The sequence below is a fragment of the Phoxinus phoxinus genome (genome assembly GCF_949152265.1).
Source record: "Phoxinus phoxinus genome assembly, chromosome: 4".
Classification (NCBI taxonomy): domain Eukaryota; kingdom Metazoa; phylum Chordata; class Actinopteri; order Cypriniformes; family Leuciscidae; genus Phoxinus; species Phoxinus phoxinus.
This window is the reverse complement of record NC_136879.1, coordinates 45,133,548-45,158,547: the sequence shown is the minus strand read 5'-3', so window position 1 is coordinate 45,158,547 and position 25,000 is coordinate 45,133,548. Positions and strand designations below refer to the sequence as shown.

The window sequence follows — 25,000 nt, the reverse complement described above, 5'->3', positions numbered from 1 at the left end:
TTTACAGGAATCTTAGAATTGTAGTAAATGGGAATTGTTGATTCAATAATTAAAAAGAAAAGATAAGAGGAATTCCTTGATGTTGGTTGAGAAAAATGTTATTCACCATGCTAGATTATTTGAACACAGCATGCAAAAATAGAATAAAGATTAAAGCTGATTTTATGATAGGGAAAAGTTAATTATACTTAGATTATCAAAGTTAGATTATTGCTGATATTGAAAAACAGAAATAGCTTGCTTTTTCCTGCAATGAAGAACTTGCTTTACTAAAAATAGAATGGAAGAACTGCTGTTGTCAACCAGTGAGATTTTTTATGTAAAAGAACTAGTAAAAAAAAAAAAAGATGGTTAAAAAGTGGACTTTAGATAAAGAGCTGATAGCTCAGACACAATTGAAACTAGTTAAAAGTTAAATTTGATTCATGCAGATCTCTGAGTGTTCAAATTTCAGATGGCTTCACTGACAGTTTCAATGAAAGCAACAAGAGGCCAAAGGTCAAAGACACGACTGCAGAAAGAAGCAGACAGAAGTGGGTGAGGGGCTTTCTGCTCCCCTCCTGAAATTGACTTTCTGGAAAGCTCAACAAGGAGAAAGACTGATTTAATGATGGAAAAGGTGAAACTTTCACTTGAGACTTTTCCTAAGCACAAAGAGAAAATCCTGAGATGCAAAACTCAGGCAGGATCAACTTCAAAGCCCAAACTGAGAAGAGGCAGAGAAACAACATAGCCTAACAGGCCTTTGAGTGACAGCATCGGCTGACGACACATGCAGAGCGACAGCCAAGAAGCTTCAACAGACTGATGATCTAAAAACAGAAGAACTGACATCGCTTCCCTTTCGGGCAAACCAGGTGTGGCCACTTCAATGATCACCAGAGACGGCTTCAAAGTTGGTTAATTATTATATTAACTTTATTCATTTTGATTATTCACTGGTCTAAGAGCAATTCTTTATATTCTCTGCTAAACTAACCCTCTCTGCTTTTTCAGTAGGTACAAGTCCAGCCCTATAAGAAAAAGAAAATATGTTGACAGACAGAAGTGGGTGCTCAAACTCACCAAATAATTAGAACGGAGGCTGGATTTGGTATAGTGAGGGCTATTAGATTAAACAACTATAGGGCTAAAAGCATTATAGAATTATTCTCTGGCAAAGAAAAAGAAAGACAAAATGTCAAAGCATGATTATTATTGTAAAAGCATGATTACTATTGTTGACAAAGCAATGATACTGGTCACTCCATCTTGTTTTGGTAATTTCCAGAGATAGATTGGAGGAAAAAGTTACTTCAAAAGTCCAAAATTATAAAATCACAAAAGTCAAAACTGGGATAATGAGTTGGAAATGTAACTGGCCAAGAATCCAAGATTATGCAGAGATCTCCAATTTCTTCTTAAAAGCAGCTCATGAGCAAAGATAAAATAATATGAAAGAAAAATTAGACCAACTAGGCCTATTATTCTAAAATATAGAGGATATTCGAGTTTATAAAAAGAAAAAAGGTTTTGTACAACCGGTGTTAAACGGAAACCTTATGATCATGGAAACTTCTCAATAGTGATTGGACATAGTTGTGTTGACCTGAGGCATTCCACAGCTAAAATTATAAGTTCTGCATTTAGAGCAGAACCTGCTTTAGCAGCCACTGGAGTGTGTGTTGGCCAATGCGTGTGACAGTATGAATGGAGTGAGAGATTGAGTTTGAAGAGACACTGAGGCAAATCAATTATTTTGCCAATACAGCTGTATTGAAAATTGAATATGTGGGCCCACAGGGCAAATTCTGCCCAATAAAATAATGACCATGGATGAATTTGGTTAAATTTCCTGGTTGAAACTGTAGTGGCAATAGAAAAAAAGGGGAAAAAACAGTGCCACATTTTGCGCAGCGTATAACACATCTTACTTTCCTTTCAGAATATCATGATGGAGCATAACACATCTGACTTTCTTTTCAGCATATTGTGATATCATGATGGAGCATAACAAATCTGACTTTCTTTTCAGCATATTGTGATATCATGATGGAGCATAACACATCTGACTTTTCTTTTCAGCATATCGTGATGGAGCTGATTATTTGTCAAAAGTATGAAATAATGTCTTGTAACTTTTGTCTTGTAAAGTGGGTTGAGTGTTGTCCAAGATGAATAGTGTGCTGATAGTGGGACTCAAAACCATGAGATAACTGAGTTGAGTTGACTAATTGTAAAAAGTACATTTGAAATTGAATGTGAGAAAAATGTAAAGAAGGTGCAAATATGAAGATAAAAAGCCAAATTTATGAAAAATAAAGGGAATATATGGGTTCAAGCCCTGCTGATAATGAAAGGAAACCACTCAGCCCACATGACCATTCTACAGGTAACACCGAGGAGGACAATGGGCCAGATGAGCAGATGATTTAATATATGTTGTTGTCACTAACATAAATAATTAAGATTTCATTCACAGATGACAGTAGCTCACTTCCAGGAAGGTTTCTGGGATGGTTCTAACAAAGAACCAGTGACTGTGCATTGTAATCTCAGAAGAGGCTCAAAAGACTTAAAATACACCAACAAGCCTCAACCCCCTCGACAACAGAAAGTGAGGGAACAATGATCTTCCCTTGCAAATGAGAGGAAACAACCCATTGCAACAACTCACAAAGATCAACATGAATGGAAAAAGGAGACAAACTTAACCAAATTCACAGGAATGAAAAGTTGCAGAAAGTGGGAGATTCACAAGGAGTTGTGCAAAGAAGAGAAGCAACAGAGTGAAAGAGATGAGTACAAGTTCAGACAATACTCAACATCAACCAAACTTTTCTAAAAATGTAATGTTAAAGCCCTTGAATAGACTTAGTAGCAACCTAATAATAACCCCACCAGAAAAAATTATTGAAGAGAAAAAATGTATGGTATGATGATAAAATGAATGTTAACGACTAATTCAAGAAATTTACATAGAATAATGGGAATTAAGACAATTCATAAAGGAAAAAAAGAAAAAAAAGAACTAAAAGACATTTTAAAAAGATCCAAAAGATACAGGGGTATACAGGGGTATACCTAATTAGTTTAAGGCTACAGTTGAAATTAAAACAAGTATTAAGACTGGCTATTACCAAATATTCGATTTTAATTTTAATTCATAAGATTATGTTATGATTCATTATGCTATTGACTAAATAAATAAAATATTAAGTAGTGCTAATAGAACGACAAATTTAATTGGAAGTTAATCGAATTCAATAACAAGCAGGCACTTAAGAACAATCTATGGTACCAGAGGAGGGTAAAAAAAAGATATTTGACATTCACATGAAGAACAGATTGTTACACCAACATCACTTTTGAATATTCTCAATCCAGATGCGCAATGGTTTTGACCAGTGCGCAAGGGGGGAATAAGGAGAGATTAAGAATAAGGAAAAAATGAAAATTAAATGGCAAATCTGTCCACATGTGAAATTTGTGCCAAAAATAAAGTTAAGAAAGGAACAGCGACACAAATAGGCGACAAGGACTATTAAAACGTTTGATAATGGATTATGTGGACATGATATAGACGGGTAAAGGCAATGATATTAGCAGAGGAGGGGCAGATGTAGAAATGAGATTTCTAACAGAGAAGTATTCCTTAGATTTGAAATGCTATCAGAAATAAATTCAGATAATGGGTTAGCAAGTTATTCCAAGAATATTGAAGATTAAAATGAATTGTATACGAACACTTAAATTGCACACAAGGAAGTTTTAATAATAATTAAGTTATAATGCTTTATGTTTTAAATGGTTGATATGAAAATGATGGTTTTAGATTTACAGAAAAAAGAAATGTACATATAATCAATATGTAAGGTAGTGGAAAAGTTATTTTCTAGAGTTATTTGTTCTAATTGTCTAATGAGTTTATTGAATGACTTTTATGAGGTAAATGTAACATTGCTCTGAAGCTTTCGTAGTTTGAGTGATTACATGGGACATAACTAGATTATTCATGAGTTTATTTAGAAATTAGTAGAAAGGAAGAAAAGATATTCAGTTAAGAACCGCTTGAACTGAGGAGCTCCAATGAGGAGCTATAACGCAAGATTAAAAAAGTCCAAATACTATTTGTTGTTTGAATTTGGTAATAAAATAGACAGAATTTAAAATATGAAACTTTATAACGAAGCACAAAGCGATTTAAAGGATAAAAGGTGCACTACAATGTTCTGTTCGTTCATCAACTAAAAATGATTGACTAAAAGATTGATTCTTCGAATTTAATAATTGATATTCCTTCATTAAAAGAAGCAATTGAAAATGAGAAAAATAGGTATTTAACCCAGCCCTATTTTAAATTCAAAATTCATATGGATCACGAAAAATAAAAACGCAGAATGAATAAATTATTTATTATAAATCAGCAGAGATTTACTGTAATGCTTTGTCTGCATTAGGAGGAAAACAATTACATGAGAAAAGTAGAAGGACTTATGTTTGAAGATCAGTGTTGCACGTTTACCAAATAATACTGAGCAGGGAGGAACATTTAGCGAATACAGGAATAAGTCAAAAAAGTTTAAGAACAAAAAGTTAAGAAAAACTTGATTTGAAGTTTGGAGGAGTATGAACATGGTTTGCTAAATTAGGAATGTTTTCTGAAGTTGCAATATTGAAAGGTGGTTATTATTCTGTTGTGTACTTCCCATAGTAAGATCATTAGTTGGTAAAATCATTGTTAAACAAATGGAAATGCTGAAATATCAAGATAATGAAAATTAATTTTAAAGGGCAACCAATATTATTAAGATTGGGCTTATAAACCAAATTTAAATGTACAAAAATTGGATTTTACAAGCATTGGACAATGATTCAAGTGAGGAAGGAGAAGATGATTGACGAGCCAGACTCTGGGTGTATGTGCTAGCCTAACCTCTCCCCGAAGGGTGACCCTCTACGATGCGTAAAGTGTCTGGGTCGAAGAGAAATTCTGCACTACAAGAAATACTTTTAAATGTATAAGGGATTTTTATGTTTAACATACTCTACTGTGACAATAACAGGCAATGCTGAACCAACTTTATCCACACACTTATAACAATGTTTTTTGTTTTGTTAGGGAGAATTCGAAGTCTTTTACTCTCTCCATTGAAAGAAAAAAAGAAAATACAACTGAAAGAAAGAAAATGTATGGAGAGAGATGTTTGGCTCGAATGCTCCTCCCGAGTGTGGTGCGCATAATCTAGTCATTGGAAAAGAGACTGGGTGACTTGATTTAGTCACTAGGTAGCATAAGTGAGGGGGCTGGATTTTGAAACTACACTCTGGAAAAGGATACTAAAAGTGGGGCTTAGATAAGCCCCAGAGGAGGGAATGTTGAAGATTTTATTATTTAGGAAATAAGTAATTCAGCTATATATTTGTACACCATTATTTCCCTGTGTGTGACTTTGGTTTGTCTTTTGGGGGCTTACAGAAAGGTCAAGAATGCTGATGCAGCAGATGATTCTATTTAAGTTTGTCACATGGTGCAAGACCCTATCTATAGGATGTATGACCATTTTTGGAAGTGATGTGGGTATATATGTGAAGCCGACCACATGTCTGGAGCGTCTTTTTCTGCAGAAGGGCGCTCGGCTTTGTTTGTGAATAAAGTCTAACATTTCTGGCATCAAAGATCTCTGAGAAGTGATTTCATAAAAAGATTGAAACCACAACAATTGGCAGACGGAGAAGCGTGATTCGTCACTCCAGTGAACACGTCTCCACTGCTCCACGCATGGACTCATTCTCGAACTAGACTAACTTTTAAGACCAGTCTAAGCAGTTTATGCACCGACTCAGAGTCAGACGCTGGCTTTACCCATATGTCCACTTTTGGTCCGTCGTACTCCTTCCCCTCGAAGAGCTCTGGCGCCGCATACGGAGGACTGCCACACCACGTCTTCAGCAGCTGTCCTCGAGAAAACAGATTACTGAAGCCGAAATCTGGAGCACAGAGAGACCGACGAGTCAAATACACTCCAGAAACACACAGACACACACTCACTGACTCACTCACTCACTGACTCACTCACTCACTGACTCACTGACTCACTCACTCACTGACTCACTCACTCAATGACTCACTCACTCACTCACTGACTGACTCACTGACTGACTCACTCACTGACTCACTCACTCAATGACTCACTGACTCACTCACTGACTCACTCACTGACTCACTCACTCACTGACTCACTCACTGACTCACTCACTCACTGACTCACTCACTCACTGACTCACTCACTCACTGACTCACTCACTGACTCACTCACTGACTCACTCACTGACTCACTCACTGACTCACTCACACACGCACACACACGCACTCTCACACGCACTCTCACACACACACACACACTCACACACACACACACACACACACACACACACTCACACGCACACACACTCACACGCACACGCACACACACACACTCACACGCACACACACACTCACACACGCACACACACACACACACACACACGCACACACGCACTCTCACACTCACACGCACTCTCACACACACACACACACACACACACACACACACACACACACTCACACGCACACACACACACACACACTCACACGCACACACACACACACACACTCACACACACACACACACACACACACACACACACACCTGCGATCTTGATGTTCAGGTTGTGGTCGAGCAGCAGGTTCTCTGCCTTCAGGTCTCTGTGGACGATGTTTCTGCAATGGCAGAAGTAAACCGCGGCTACGATCTGCTTGAACTTCCGCCGCGCGTCTTTCTCCGCCATGCGCCCGTGAGCCACCAGATGATCTGAGGAACACCGAACACAAACACGCTTGCTCTGTCTGTCGTGTGCATCATTGATTATATTAGTTAATAATAACAAAAGGCCTTTAATGATAAGGCTTCGCTCGCGCGCTCGGCGTTCAGGAGCTACAGCCTCGCGTGTCACATGACAGATTTTAAATGAATGTACTGTATTTTAGTTCTATACTGTTTTTTTATACAGGGAGTGCAGAATTATTAGGCAAGTTGTATTTTTGAGGATTAATTTTATTATTGAACAACAACCATGTTCTCAATGAACCCAAAAAACTCATTAATATCAAAGCTGAATATTTTTGGAAGTAGTGTTTAGTTTGAGCTATTATAGGGGGACATCTGTGTGTGCAGGTGACATTACTGGGCATAATTATTAGGCAACTTAACAAAAAACACATATATACCCATTTCAATTATTTATTTTTACCAGTGAAACCAATCTAACATCTCAACATTCACAAATATACATTTCTGACATTCAAAAACCAAACAAAAACAAATCAGTGACCAATATAGCCACCTTTCTTTGCAAGGACACTCAAAAGCCTGCCATCCATGGATTCTGTCAGTGTTTTGATCGGTTCACCAACCACAGCCTCCCAGACACTGTTCAGAGAGGTGTACTGTTTTCCCTGCTTGTAAATCACACATTTGATGATGGACCACAGGTTCTCAATGGGGTTCAGATCAGGTGAACAAGGAGGCCATATCATTAGATCTTCTTCTTTTATACCCTTTCTTGCCAGCCGCGCTGTGGAGTACTTGGACGCCGTGTGTGATGGAGCATTGTCCTGCATGAAAATCATGTTTTTCTTGAAGGATGCAGACTTCTTCCTGTACCACTGCTTGAAGAAGGTGTCTTCCAGAAACTGGCAGTAGGACTGGGAGTTAAGCTTGACTCCATCCTCAACCCGAAAAGGCCCCACAAGCTCATCTTTGATGATACCAGCCCAAACCAGTACTCCACCCCAAACCAGTACTCCACCCCAAACCAGTACTCCACCCCAAACCAGTACTCCAGCCCAAACCAGTACTCCAGCCCAAACCAGTACTCCACCCCAAACCAGTACTCCACCCCAAACCAGTACTCCACCCCAAACCAGTACTCCAGCCCAAACCAGTACTCCAGCCCAAACCAGTACTCCACCCCAAACCAGTACTCCACCCCAAACCAGTACTCCACCCCAAACCAGTACTCCACCCCAAACCAGTACTCCAGCCCAAACCAGTACTCCAGCCCAAACCAGTACTCCAGCCCAAACCAGTACTCCAGCCCAAACCAGTACTCCACCCCAAACCAGTACTCCACCCCAAACCAGTACTCCACCCCAAACCAGTACTCCAGCCCAAACCAGTACTCCAGCCCAAACCAGTACTCCAGCCCAAACCAGTACTCCACCCCAAACCAGTACTCCAGCCCAAACCAGTACTCCACCCCAAACCAGTACTCCAGCCCAAACCAGTACTCCACCCCAAACCAGTACTCCACCCCAAACCAGTACTCCACCCCAAACCAGTACTCCAGCCCAAACCAGTACTCCAGCCCAAACCAGTACTCCAGCCCAAACCAGTACTCCAGCCCAAACCAGTACTCCACCCCAAACCAGTACTCCACCCCAAACCAGTACTCCACCCCAAACCAGTACTCCAGCCCAAACCAGTACTCCAGCCCAAACCAGTACTCCAGCCCAAACCAGTACTCCAGCCCAAACCAGTACTCCAGCCCAAACCAGTACTCCAGCCCAAACCAGTACTCCACCCCAAACCAGTACTCCAGCCCAAACCAGTACTCCAGCCCAAACCAGTACTCCAGCCCAAACCAGTACTCCACCCCAAACCAGTACTCCAGCCCAAACCAGTACTCCACCCCAAACCAGTACTCCAGCCCAAACCAGTACTCCAGCCCAAACCAGTACTCCAGCCCAAACCAGTACTCCAGCCCAAACCAGTACTCCACCCCAAACCAGTACTCCAGCCCAAACCAGTACTCCACCCCAAACCAGTACTCCAGCCCAAACCAGTACTCCACCCCAAACCAGTACTCCACCCCAAACCAGTACTCCAGCCCAAACCAGTACTCCAGCCCAAACCAGTACTCCACCCCAAACCAGTACTCCACCCCAAACCAGTACTCCAGCCCAAACCAGTACTCCACCCCAAACCAGTACTCCAGCCCAAACCAGTACTCCAGCCCAAACCAGTACTCCACCCCAAACCAGTACTCCAGCCCAAACCAGTACTCCACCCCAAACCAGTACTCCAGCCCAAACCAGTACTCCACCCCAAACCAGTACTCCACCCCAAACCAGTACTCCAGCCCAAACCAGTACTCCACCCCAAACCAGTACTCCAGCCCAAACCAGTACTCCACCCCAAACCAGTACTCCAGCCCAAACCAGTACTCCACCCCAAACCAGTACTCCACCCCAAACCAGTACTCCACCCCAAACCAGTACTCCACCCCAAACCAGTACTCCAGCCCAAACCAGTACTCCACCCCAAACCAGTACTCCAGCCCAAACCAGTACTCCACCCCAAACCAGTACTCCACCCCAAACCAGTACTCCAGCCCAAACCAGTACTCCAGCCCAAACCAGTACTCCACCCCAAACCAGTACTCCACCCCAAACCAGTACTCCACCCCAAACCAGTACTCCAGCCCAAACCAGTACTCCACCCCAAACCAGTACTCCAGCCCAAACCAGTACTCCAGCCCAAACCAGTACTCCAGCCCAAACCAGTACTCCAGCCCAAACCAGTACTCCACCCCAAACCAGTACTCCAGCCCAAACCAGTACTCCACCCCAAACCAGTACTCCAGCCCAAACCAGTACTCCACCCCAAACCAGTACTCCACCCCAAACCAGTACTCCACCCCAAACCAGTACTCCACCCCAAACCAGTACTCCAGCCCAAACCAGTACTCCAGCCCAAACCAGTACTCCAGCCCAAACCAGTACTCCACCCCAAACCAGTACTCCACCCCAAACCAGTACTCCACCCCAAACCAGTACTCCAGCCGAAACCAGTACTCCAGCCCAAACCAGTACTCCAGCCCAAACCAGTACTCCAGCCCAAACCAGTACTCCAGCCCAAACCAGTACTCCAGCCCAAACCAGTACTCCACCCCAAACCAGTACTCCAGCCCAAACCAGTACTCCAGCCCAAACCAGTACTCCAGCCCAAACCAGTACTCCACCCCAAACCAGTACTCCAGCCCAAACCAGTACTCCACCCCAAACCAGTACTCCAGCCCAAACCAGTACTCCAGCCCAAACCAGTACTCCAGCCCAAACCAGTACTCCAGCCCAAACCAGTACTCCACCCCAAACCAGTACTCCAGCCCAAACCAGTACTCCACCCCAAACCAGTACTCCAGCCCAAACCAGTACTCCACCCCAAACCAGTACTCCACCCCAAACCAGTACTCCAGCCCAAACCAGTACTCCAGCCCAAACCAGTACTCCACCCCAAACCAGTACTCCACCCCAAACCAGTACTCCAGCCCAAACCAGTACTCCACCCCAAACCAGTACTCCAGCCCAAACCAGTACTCCAGCCCAAACCAGTACTCCACCCCAAACCAGTACTCCAGCCCAAACCAGTACTCCACCCCAAACCAGTACTCCAGCCCAAACCAGTACTCCACCCCAAACCAGTACTCCACCCCAAACCAGTACTCCAGCCCAAACCAGTACTCCACCCCAAACCAGTACTCCAGCCCAAACCAGTACTCCACCCCAAACCAGTACTCCAGCCCAAACCAGTACTCCACCCCAAACCAGTACTCCACCCCAAACCAGTACTCCACCCCAAACCAGTACTCCAGCCCAAACCAGTACTCCACCCCAAACCAGTACTCCAGCCCAAACCAGTACTCCACCCCAAACCAGTACTCCACCCCAAACCAGTACTCCAGCCCAAACCAGTACTCCAGCCCAAACCAGTACTCCACCCCAAACCAGTACTCCACCCCAAACCAGTACTCCACCCCAAACCAGTACTCCAGCCCAAACCAGTACTCCAGCCCAAACCAGTACTCCAGCCCAAACCAGTACTCCAGCCCAAACCAGTACTCCAGCCCAAACCAGTACTCCAGCCCAAACCAGTACTCCACCCCAAACCAGTACTCCAGCCCAAACCAGTACTCCACCCCAAACCAGTACTCCAGCCCAAACCAGTACTCCACCCCAAACCAGTACTCCACCCCAAACCAGTACTCCACCCCAAACCAGTACTCCACCCCAAACCAGTACTCCACCCCAAACCAGTACTCCAGCCCAAACCAGTACTCCACCTCCACCTGGCTGGCGTCTGAGTCGGACTGGAGCTCTCTGCCCTTTACCAATCCACCCATCTGGCCCATCAAGACTCACTCTCATTTCATCAGTCCATAAAACCGTAGAAAAATCAGTCTTGAGATATTCCTTGGCCCAGTCTTGACGCTTCAGCTTGTGTGACTTGTTCAGTGGTGGTCGACAGGCCTTAGCCATGTCTCTGAGTATTGCACACCTTGTGCTTTTGGGCACTCCAGTGATGTTGCAGTTCTGAAATATGGCCAAACTGGTGGCAAGTGGCATCTTGGCAGCTGCACGCTTGACTTTTCTCAGTTCACGGGCAGTTATTTTGCGCCTTGGTTTTTCCACACGCTTCTTGCGACCCTGTTGACTATTTTGAATGAAACGCTTGATTGTTCGATGATCAGCTTCAGAAGCTTGGCAATTTTAAGACTGCTGCATCCCTCTGCAAGATATCTCACTCTTTTTGACTTTTCTGAGCCTGTCAAGTCCTTCTTTTGACCCATTTTGCCAAAGGAAAGGAAGTTGCCTAATAATTATGCACACCCGGGTGTTGATGTCATTAGGCCACACCCCTCTCATTACAGAGATGCACATCACCTCACATGCTGAATTGGTAGTAGGCTGTCCAGCCTATACAGCTTGGAGTAAGACAACATGCATAACGAGGATGATGTGGTCAAAATACTCATTTGCCTAATAATTCTGCACTCCCTGTATATAATATTTTGTATTTTTAGGGGATTTTATGGTACTTAATTATATTTACGCTGTATTTATAATCCCTTTATTCACTTATTGAGCATAATCTGCTGTTTAGTCCTGAACATTTTATTTCCAGCTTAAACTGGTAAATCTCGAGCGCTTTAGAGCGACAGACTGAAGCTTGATCTCTTCTCAGAGACGACACTCTGCAGATTATTGCTGAAGAGAAATGAGCAAAAATACTATTTTACATTTTTATATGAAATATATATATATATTCAAAATCATATTTTACTCTAAAACTGTGAGAAAATCAGAGCCATAACTGTACACCCGCTGTGTTCAGATGTGAGTGTGATGTGTCAGCGATGATCTCTCGGTGAGATGTTGTTCGGCTGCAGTACCGAACGCCTCCACTAGAGGAAACTCTCATTCTCAAATGAATGGATCTGATCATTTACTTTTTCTCCACAGATTCAAAAGATTCAAATCATTGCGAAGAATCAAACGATTGATTCACTCACCGAAGATCTCTCCTCCGCTGGCGTACTCCGTCACCAGATAGATCAAGCGCTCCGTCTCCATCACCTGCCAAACACACACACACACACACACACACACACACACACACACACTGAGCACCAGTCGCATTCAACTATACGCACACCAACAGAAGCCTTAACCAATCAGCTGCGAGCATGAGGAGGGAGGCGGGACCTGGTAGAGGCGAGGACAGAGTGTGTGAGTGTGTGTGTGTGTGAGAGAGAGAGACCTGGTAGAGGCGGATGATGTGTGTGTGTGTGTGTGTGTGTGTGTGTGTGAGAGACCTGGTAGAGGCGGATGATGTGCGGGTGTGTGTGTGTGTGTGTGTGTGTGTGTGTGTGTGTGTGAGAGAGACCTGGTAGAGGCGGATGATGTGTGTGTGTGTGTGTGTGTGTGTGTGTGTGTGAGAGAGACCTGGTAGAGGCGGATGATGTGCGGGTGTGTGTGTGTGTGTGTGTGTGTGTGAGTGTGTGTGTGTGTGTGTGTGTGTGTGTGTGTGTGTGAGAGAGAGAGACCTGGTAGAGGCGGATGATGTGCGGGTGTGTGTGTGTGTGTGTGTGTGTGTGTGTGTGTGTGTGTGAGTGTGTGTGTGTGTGTGTGTGTGTGTGTGTGTGTGTGTGTGTGAGAGAGAGAGACCTGGTAGAGGCGGATGATGTGTGTGTGTGTGTGTGTGTGTGTGTGTGTGTGTGTGTGAGAGAGAGAGACCTGGTAGAGGCGGATGATGTGTGTGTGTGTGTGTGTGTGTGTGTGTGTGTGTGTGTGTGTGTGTGTGTGTGTGTGTGTGAGAGACCTGGTAGAGGCGGATGATGTGTGTGTGTGTGTGTGTGTGTGTGTGTGTGTGTGTGTGTGTGAGAGAGACCTGGTAGAGGCGGATGATGTGCGGGTGTGTGTGTGTGTGTGTGTGTGAGAGAGACCTGGTAGAGGCGGATGATGTGTGGGTGTGTGTGTGTGTGTGTGTGTGTGTGTGTGTGTGTGTGTGAGAGAGACCTGGTAGAGGCGGATGATGTGCGGGTGTGTGTGTGTGTGTGTGTGTGTGTGAGAGAGACCTGGTAGAGGCGGATGATGTGCGGGTGTGTGTGTGTGTGTGTGTGAGTGTGTGTGTGTGTGAGAGAGAGACCTGGTAGAGGCGGATGATGTGCGGGTGTGTGTGTGTGTGTGTGTGTGTGTGTGTGTGTGTGTGAGAGAGACCTGGTAGAGGCGGATGATGTGTGGGTGTGTGTGTGGGTCAGTGACGTTTTAGAATTTCAAAACAGTAAAAAAATAAAAATGAAAGGACAAATTAAATATAGCATTTTTTGTGTAAATCTATGTGTATATTTTTTGTTTTTATTAGTGCCCTTTATAAAAAATAACAATATATGACATTTTAATGTGTTTCTTTGTATACAGTCCTTGAAAATGTCATAAGGTAAAACGAAGTGATTTTTAGAAATAAATCAAATTTGATATTCATGACACAGTTAAATACAACCATGAATGTAATAGTTGATCTGTAAGTATTCTATAACAAGTTGCAAAATGTAAACACCTACACCACAAATACTAAATATTTTGTTTTTTAACAACTTCAGCATGTCATCTATGGACATTTGTTCTATTTTTTTAAAAGAAATTAGTCAAAAATGCCTTGATGTTATATATATATGTATATCATACTAGCTCTCCTCCATTATTTTCATGAACCATGTAAACAAACAAAGTATCTATTTTTATTTCTTTTAAAATGCAATGTTTTACCATATGACATATTTTGTTTTACCGTATGACATAGTACAATTTCAATGTTTCATAGCATTTTTAATGTAATAAATTGATGTAGGCCAATTCAAAATGATTTCAAAGAAACACAAGGCATCTCAAGTGAACCTTTTATTAACAGTAGAATATATTTCCCAACACATGAATATTTCTTTTAGTCAACTCAACTCTCTTTCAGTACAAGGAACACATAGGACGTGCTATATGTAATACATGACAATATCATTCAGATTTACAACAGTGAGATAACTTGTGAAAAAATCCGTTTTTAACATTTAGTTTAAAAATAACAGTAAGGGTTCATGGGAGTTTGCCCAACCAATCCACATGTGCTTTGTGGATTTGGAGAAGGCATTCGACTGTGTCCCTCGAGGCGGCCTGTGGAGGAGCTCCGGGAGTATGGGGTCCGGGGTCCTTTGCTAAGGGCTGTCCGGTCCCTGTACGATCGAAGCAGGAGCTTGGTTCGCATTGCCGGCAGTAAGTCAGACTTCTTCCCGGTGCATGTTGGACTCCGGCAGGGCTGCCCTTTGTCGCCGGTTCTGTTCATAATTTTTATGGACAGAATTTCTAGGCGCAGCCAGGGGCCGGAGGGTGTCTGGTTTGGGAACAACACGATTTTGTCTCTGCTCTTTGCGGATGATGTTGTCGTGTTGGCCCCTTCAGACCAGGACCTTCAGCATGCACTGGGACGGTTTGCAGCCGAGTGTGAAGCGGCTGGGATGAGAATCAGCACCTCCAAATCTGAGGCCATGGTCCTCAGTCGGAAAAGGGTGGCTTGCCCACTTCAGGTTGGTGGAGAGTTCCTGCCTCAAGTGGAGGAGTTCAAGTATCTCGGGGTTTTGTTCACGAGTGAGAGAAGGATGGAACGGGAGATTGACAGACGGATCGGTGCAGCTTCTGCAGTAATGCGGTCGATGTACCGGTCTGTCGTCTCGATTTACCGGTCAATCTACGTTCCTACTCTCACCTATGGTCATGAGCTTTGGGTCATGACCGAAAGGACAAGATCCCGGATACAGGCGGCCGAAATGAGCTTCAGAGCGCAGAGTGGCTGGGCGATCCCTTAGAGATAGGGTGAGGAGCTCGGTCACTCGGGAGGAGCTCAGAGTAGAGCCGCTGCTCCTCCACATCGAGAGGGGTCAGCTGAGGTGGCTCGGGCATCTGTTCCGGGAAGGTGTTCCGGAGAGACTATGTCATCATATACTCTCACAGTTATACCTTTCCCTCCTCTTGGCTAGGTTGTCCTCTCTAGATGCAGGATCTGCCCTTAGCTTTGCACGGAAATGTGCACCCCTCTCCTTACTAGAAAGAGACATCTGTAATAATGTGAAAAAATGCTTAAAATAGGCAGAAATATATGTTAATATTAATGCATACTAGTTGTACAAACTATATATGTGATATAACAATTAAGAAATAACTAAATAATTCAGTTAAATGCTCTGTGTCATATGGTATAACAACATGTCATACGGTAAAATCGGTTGTCTGTATGACATTTTTTGTTTGCCCTTATGACAGTTTCATGCTTTGTCATTTATAACAGGCAGTTGCTTGGCCACCTCCTTCCACCTTTACCATTAACCTTGACTTTTAAACTTTATATTTCACCTGTAAATCAATATTTTTTTAAATTTTAAATGAATTAAACCCTTTTTTGACGTTTGACCATATGACACCCAAATCTGTGACACATGGTAACACTTGGAAAAGGTGAAATTACCTCAAATGTAGGAGCAAAATCTTAAACTTACCTTCAACTTGGCTGGTCTTCAGGGGGTCCTCTGAGTGATGTCATCCAATGTCACATGACTTAAGTCATTAATATTCAGTTCCAAAATGGCTTCTAAACTTTGTTTTACCGTATGACATAGGGAAAATGTGTCTTTGCGGAACAATTTGTTTTAGATACTAATGACATTTCTTAAAGGTCTATCTTACTGATACTTTAATATGCTTATCTTAAGACTTGAAAAAATATGCCAAATTAAAATTTTAATAATTTTTAAACATTTTTAATAATTTTAAATGCAATTGTCTTAAATAACTTTAAGTGAATTCCGTTTGACCGTATGACATTTGACTACATTAATAGTCTAAAAGTTACCTATTTTTGAAATTTTCACACAATTATGAACAGTGAGGAGGACAAATGATGTGAGATTAATACATATATATAATTTTAAACCTATTGTATATAAATATATAATATTTATTGCTCCTGGAAGTGCAAATCAGTACGGCACGTCACTGACCCGTGTGTGTGTGTGTGTGTGTGTGTGAGAGAGACCTGGTAGAGGCGGATGATGTGCGGGTGTGTGTGTGTGTGTGTGTGTGTGTGAGAGAGACCTGGTAGAGGCGGATGATGTGCGGGTGTCTCAGCATCTTCATGATCTGAACCTCTCGAAAGATCTTCTTCAGGTTCTCATCGTCCAGCTGAGTCTTGTCAACAATCTTTATCGCAACCTAGAACACACACACACACAAACACACACACACACAAGTGTTATTAGCATCATCACAAATATGCAGCTCATTAGCATAAACGCAGGCTGTTTACGTGTTGCCAAGCGACAGCATGTATGAGTGAGTGACTGGCGCATGAGTAAGATCAGACTGATGTGCAGACACACGTGCGAACGAAGGCAGTGTCAATCAACAGTCGTGGGCGGGGCCTGTGTCCAGCTCACTCAGGGCGGATCTATGCTCAAACTGCAGTGTCAATCAACAGTCGTGGGCGGGGCCTGTGTCCAGCTCACTCAGGGCGGGTCTATGCTCAAACTGCAGTGTCAATCAACAGTCGTGGGCGGGGCCTGTGTCCAGCTCACTCAGGGCGGGTCTATGCTCAAACTGCAGTGTCAATCAACAGTCGTGGGCGGGGCTTGTGCAATTCTACGTCACATTGCATTGATTCTGAGACAGTGCTTATGATTTATTATGACCCACTTTAAATACACATTCATCTTTCCAGCAGTGAAGTATCCCTTTAATAATATATTATAATTAAATAGTATTTTATATTGTGTGTGTGTGTGTGTGTGTGTGTGTGTGCTAAGTGCTAAGCGACTGTATCCACACACACCAATCACATGAAAGACTGACACACACACACACACACACTTTCATTGTTTAATACATCATGGTAGCACATTGCTGTTCAAAAGTTTCAGGTTGTTTATTTTAATTTTAAATTAATAAGCCAACTACAAAAGTGACATTTATAATGTTACAAAAGATTATATTTAAAATAAATGCTGTTCTTTTGAACTTTCTATACATCAAACTAGGGATGTCCAGATCCGATCACGTGATTTCAGACTCGATCGGAATCGGACGTTACCTCCCGATCAGGACTCATATATATATGTATATATATTCTCATTATTTTTGAACACATCTACAGTTATGCGGTGGCACAGAGTTAGACCCTTTTGACTCCACACAGCAGCGCGTGCGGCATGACATCACTTTGTTGACATCACCAAAAGTGAAGAATTTATGTTATTTATTACTTGATTGTTCAAGCTACCTCACAGAAGTGCTCAACAGAGTTGTTGAATGTTAAAATAAGGTGAATTAAATAAAAAATAAGGAACATTCTGGATCTGTTTTTTCGCTCTTCTTTTTTAAAAATGTATGATAGAAGTATCGGATCGGGACTCGGTATCGGTAGATACTCAAACTCAAATGACTCGGACTCGAGGGAAAAAAACCCTGATCGGGACATCCCTACATCAAACAATCCTGAACACCTAAATATATCAGTTTCCAGAAAAATCTGCAGCAGCACAACTGTGTCCAACACTGATAATAATCATAACTGTGTCCAACACTGATAATAATCATAACTGTGTCCAACACTGATAATAATCATAACTGTGTCCAACACTGATGATAATCATAACTGTGTCCAACACTGATGATAATCATAACTGTGTCCAACACTGATAATAATCATAACTGTGTCCAACACTGATAATAATCATAACTGTGTCCAACACTGATAATAATCATAACTGTGTCCAACACTGATAATAATCATAACTGTGTCCAACACTGATAATAATCATAACTGTGTCCAACACTGATGATAATCATAACTGTGTCCAACACTGATAATAATCATAACTGTGTCCAACACTGATAATAATCATAACTGTGTCCAACACTGATGATAATCATAACTGTGTCCAACACTGATGATAATCATAACTGTGTCCAACACTGATAATAATCATAACTGTGTCCAACACTGATAATAATCATAACTGTGTCCAACACTGATGATAATCATAACTGTGTCCAACACTGATGATAATCATAACTGTGTCCAACACTGATGATAATCATAACTGTGTCCAACACTGATGATAATCATAACTGTGTCCAACACTGATGATAATCATAACTGTGTCCAACACTGATGATAATCATAACTGTGTCCAACACTGATGATAATCATAACTGTGTCCAACACTGATGATAATCATAACTGTGTCCAACACTGATAATAATCATAACTGTGTCCAACACTGATAATAATCATAACTGTGTCCAACACTGATAATAATCATAACTGTGTCCAACACTGATGATAATCATAACTGTGTCCAACACTGATGATAATCATAACTGTGTCCAACACTGATAATAATCATAACTGTGTCCAACACTGATAATAATCATAACTGTGTCCAACACTGATGATAATCATAACTGTGTCCAACACTGATAATAATCATAACTGTGTCCAACACTGATGATAATCATAACTGTGTCCAACACTGATAATAATCATAACTGTGTCCAACACTGATGATAATCATAACTGTGTCCAACACTGATGATAATCATAACTGTGTCCAACACTGATGATAATCATAACTGTGTCCAACACTGATAATAATCATAACTGTGTCCAACACTGATAATAATCATAACTGTGTCCAACACTGATAATAATCATAACTGTGTCCAACACTGATAATAATCATAACTGTGTCCAACACTGATGATAATCATAACTGTGTCCAACACTGATGATAATCATAACTGTGTCCAACACTGATGATAATCATAACTGTGTCCAACACTGATGATAATCATAACTGTGTCCAACACTGATAATAATCATAACTGTGTCCAACACTGATAATAATCATAACTGTGTCCAACACTGATGATAATCATAACTGTGTCCAACACTGATGATAATCATAACTGTGTCCAACACTGATGATAATCATAACTGTGTCCAACACTGATGATAATCATAACTGTGTCCAACACTGATGATAATCATAACTGTGTCCAACACTGATGATAATCATAACTGTGTCCAACACTGATGATAATCATAACTGTGTCCAACACTGATGATAATCATAACTGTGTCCAACACTGATGATAATCATAACTGTGTCCAACACTGATAATAATCATAACTGTGTCCAACACTGATGATAATCATAACTGTGTCCAACACTGATGATAATCATAACTGTGTCCAACACTGATAATAATCATAACTGTGTCCAACACTGATGATAATCATAACTGTGTCCAACACTGATGATAATCATAACTGTGTCCAACACTGATGATAATCATAACTGTGTCCAACACTGATGATAATCATAACTGTGTCCAACACTGATGATAATCATAACTGTGTCCAACACTGATGATAATCATAACTGTGTCCAACACTGATGATAATCATAACTGTGTCCAACACTGACGATAATCATAACTGTGTCCAACACTGATGATAATCATAACTGTGTCCAACACTGATGATAATCATAACTGTGTCCAACACTGATAATAATCATAACTGTGTCCAACACTGATAATAATCATAACTGTGTCCAACACTGATGATAATCATAACTGTGTCCAACACTGACGATAATCATAACTGTGTCCAACACTGACGATAATCATAACTGTGTCCAACACTGATGATAATCTTAACTGTGTCCAACACTGATGATAATCATAACTGTGTCCAACACTGACGATAATCATAACTGTGTCCAACACTGACGATAATCATAACTGTGTCCAACACTGACGATAATCATAACTGTGTCCAACACTGATAATAATCATAACTGTGTCCAACACTGATGATAATCATAACTGTGTCCAACACTGATAATAATCATAACTGTGTCCAACACTGATGATAATCATAACTGTGTCCAACACTGATAATAATCATAACTGTGTCCAACACTGATGATAATCATAACTGTGTCCAACACTGATGATAATCATAACTGTGTCCAACACTGATGATAATCAACACTGATAATAATCATAACTGTGTCCAACACTGATGATAATCAACACTGATAATAATCATAACTGTGTCCAACACTGATGATAATCATAACTGTGTCCAACACTGATGATAATCATAACTGTGTCCAACACTGATGATAATCATAACTGTGTCCAACACTGATGATAATCATAACTGTGTCCAACACTGATGATAATCATAACTGTGTCCAACACTGATGATAATCATAACTGTGTCCAACACTGATGATAATCATAACTGTGTCCAACACTGATGATAATCATAACTGTGTCCAACACTGATGATAATCATAACTGTGTCCAACACTGATGATAATCATAACTGTGTCCAACACTGATAATAATCATAACTGTGTCCAACACTGATGATAATCATAACTGTGTCCAACACTGATGATAATCATAACTGTGTCCAACACTGATGATAATCATAACTGTGTCCAACACTGATGATAATCATAACTGTGTCCAACACTGATGATAATCATAACTGTGTCCAACACTGATGATAATCATAACTGTGTCCAACACTGATGATAATCATAACTGTGTCCAACACTGATGATAATCATAACTGTGTCCAACACTGATGATAATCATAACTGTGTCCAACACTGATGATAATCATAACTGTGTCCAACACTGATGATAATCATAACTGTGTCCAACACTGATGATAATCATAACTGTGTCCAACACTGATGATAATCATAACTGTGTCCAACACTGATGATAATCATAACTGTGTCCAACACTGATGATAATCATAACTGTGTCCAACACTGATGATAATCATAACTGTGTCCAACACTGATAATAATCATAACTGTGTCCAACACTGATGATAATCATAACTGTGTCCAACACTGATGATAATCATAACTGTGTCCAACACTGATGATAATCATAACTGTGTCCAACACTGATGATAATCATAACTGTGTCCAACACTGATGATAATCATAACTGTGTCCAACACTGATGATAATCATAACTGTGTCCAACACTGATGATAATCATAACTGTGTCCAACACTGATGATAATCATAACTGTGTCCAACACTGATGATAATCATAACTGTGTCCAACACTGATGATAATCATAACTGTGTCCAACACTGATAATAATCATAACTGTGTCCAACACTGATGATAATCATAACTGTGTCCAACACTGATGATAATCATAACTGTGTCCAACACTGATAATAATCATAACTGTGTCCAACACTGATAATAATCATAACTGTGTCCAACACTGATGATAATCATAACTGTGTCCAACACTGATAATAATCATAACTGTGTCCAACACTGATGATAATCATAACTGTGTCCAACACTGATAATAATCATAACTGTGTCCAACACTGATGATAATCATAACTGTGTCCAACACTGATGATAATCATAACTGTGTCCAACACTGATGATAATCATAACTGTGTCCAACACTGATAATAATCATAACTGTGTCCAACACTGATAATAATCATAACTGTGTCCAACACTGATAATAATCATAACTGTGTCCAACACTGATAATAATCATAACTGTGTCCAACACTGATGATAATCATAACTGTGTCCAACACTGATGATAATCATAACTGTGTCCAACACTGATGATAATCATAACTGTGTCCAACACTGATGATAATCATAACTGTGTCCAACACTGATAATAATCATAACTGTGTCCAACACTGATAATAATCATAACTGTGTCCAACACTGATGATAATCATAACTGTGTCCAACACTGATGATAATCATAACTGTGTCCAACACTGATGATAATCATAACTGTGTCCAACACTGATGATAATCATAACTGTGTCCAACACTGATGATAATCATAACTGTGTCCAACACTGATGATAATCATAACTGTGTCCAACACTGATGATAATCATAACTGTGTCCAACACTGATAATAATCATAACTGTGTCCAACACTGATGATAATCATAACTGTGTCCAACACTGATGATAATCATAACTGTGTCCAACACTGATGATAATCATAACTGTGTCCAACACTGATGATAATCATAACTGTGTCCAACACTGATGATAATCATAACTGTGTCCAACACTGATGATAATCATAACTGTGTCCAACACTGATGATAATCATAACTGTGTCCAACACTGACGATAATCATAACTGTGTCCAACACTGATGATAATCATAACTGTGTCCAACACTGATGATAATCATAACTGTGTCCAACACTGATAATAATCATAACTGTGTCCAACACTGATAATAATCATAACTGTGTCCAACACTGATGATAATCATAACTGTGTCCAACACTGACGATAATCATAACTGTGTCCAACACTGACGATAATCATAACTGTGTCCAACACTGATGATAATCTTAACTGTGTCCAACACTGATGATAATCATAACTGTGTCCAACACTGACGATAATCATAACTGTGTCCAACACTGACGATAATCATAACTGTGTCCAACACTGACGATAATCATAACTGTGTCCAACACTGATAATAATCATAACTGTGTCCAACACTGATGATAATCATAACTGTGTCCAACACTGATAATAATCATAACTGTGTCCAACACTGATGATAATCATAACTGTGTCCAACACTGATAATAATCATAACTGTGTCCAACACTGATGATAATCATAACTGTGTCCAACACTGATGATAATCATAACTGTGTCCAACACTGATGATAATCAACACTGATAATAATCATAACTGTGTCCAACACTGATGATAATCAACACTGATAATAATCATAACTGTGTCCAACACTGATGATAATCATAACTGTGTCCAACACTGATGATAATCATAACTGTGTCCAACACTGATGATAATCATAACTGTGTCCAACACTGATGATAATCATAACTGTGTCCAACACTGATGATAATCATAACTGTGTCCAACACTGATGATAATCATAACTGTGTCCAACACTGATGATAATCATAACTGTGTCCAACACTGATGATAATCATAACTGTGTCCAACACTGATGATAATCATAACTGTGTCCAACACTGATAATAATCATAACTGTGTCCAACACTGATGATAATCATAACTGTGTCCAACACTGATGATAATCATAACTGTGTCCAACACTGATGATAATCATAACTGTGTCCAACACTGATGATAATCATAACTGTGTCCAACACTGATGATAATCATAACTGTGTCCAACACTGATGATAATCATAACTGTGTCCAACACTGATGATAATCATAACTGTGTCCAACACTGATGATAATCATAACTGTGTCCAACACTGATGATAATCATAACTGTGTCCAACACTGATGATAATCATAACTGTGTCCAACACTGATGATAATCATAACTGTGTCCAACACTGATGATAATCATAACTGTGTCCAACACTGATGATAATCATAACTGTGTCCAACACTGATGATAATCATAACTGTGTCCAACACTGATGATAATCATAACTGTGTCCAACACTGATGATAATCATAACTGTGTCCAACACTGATAATAATCATAACTGTGTCCAACACTGATGATAATCATAACTGTGTCCAACACTGATGATAATCATAACTGTGTCCAACACTGATAATAATCATAACTGTGTCCAACACTGATGATAATCATAACTGTGTCCAACACTGACGATAATCATAACTGTGTCCAACACTGATAATAATCATAACTGTGTCCAACACTAATGATAATCATAACTGTGTCCAACACTGACGATAATCATAACTGTGTCCAAGACTGACGATAATCATAACTGTGTCCAACACTGATAATAATCATAACTGTGTCCAACACTGACGATAATCATAACTGTGTCCAACACTGATAATAATCATAACTGTGTCCAACACTGACGATAATCATAACTGTGTCCAACACTGATAATAATCATAACTGTGTCCAACACTGATGATAATCATAACTGTGTCCAACACTGATGATAATCATAACTGTGTCCAACACTGATGATAATCATAACTGTGTCCAACACTGATGATAATCATAACTGTGTCCAACACTGATAATAATCATAACTGTGTCCAACACTGATGATAATCATAACTGTGTCCAACACTGACGATAATCATAACTGTGTCCAACACTGATAATAATCAACACTGATAATAATCATAACTGTGTCCAACACTGATGATAATCATAACTGTGTCTAACACTGATAATAATCATAACTGTGTCCAACACTGATGATAATCATAACTGTGTCCAACACTGATAATAATCATAACTGTGTCCAACACTGATGATAATCATAACTGTGTCCAACACTGATGATAATCATAACTGTGTCCAACACTGACGATAATCATAACTGTGTCCAACACTGATAATAATCATAACTGTGTCCAACACTGATGATAATCAACACTGATAATAATCATAACTGTGTCCAACACTGATGATAATCAACACTGATAATAATCATAACTGTGTCCAACACTGATGATAATCATAACTG

General features: G+C 40.6%; 1 protein-coding gene across 6 annotated transcripts in view; it reads right to left on the bottom strand.

Moving 5' to 3' along the window:
- sik3 (SIK family kinase 3) overlaps positions 1-25,000 on the bottom strand; it is a 76,255-nt gene that overhangs the window by 43,174 nt on the left and 8,081 nt on the right. For 4 of the 6 annotated variants that reach the window (XM_079609634.1, XM_079609635.1, XM_079609636.1 and 1 more), the window contains exons 2-5: positions 16,499-16,615; positions 12,373-12,436; positions 6,672-6,833; positions 5,846-5,970 (exon numbers count right to left, since the gene is read on the bottom strand). In XM_079609634.1, the coding sequence (XP_079465760.1) occupies positions 5,846-5,970; positions 6,672-6,833; positions 12,373-12,436; positions 16,499-16,615 (468 nt within the window). Of the gene's footprint in view, positions 1-5,845; positions 5,971-6,671; positions 6,834-12,372; positions 12,437-12,620; positions 12,634-12,675; positions 12,698-16,498; positions 16,616-25,000 lie in introns of those variants that run through there. The other 2 variants (XM_079609637.1, XM_079609638.1) reach the window with 2 other exon arrangements.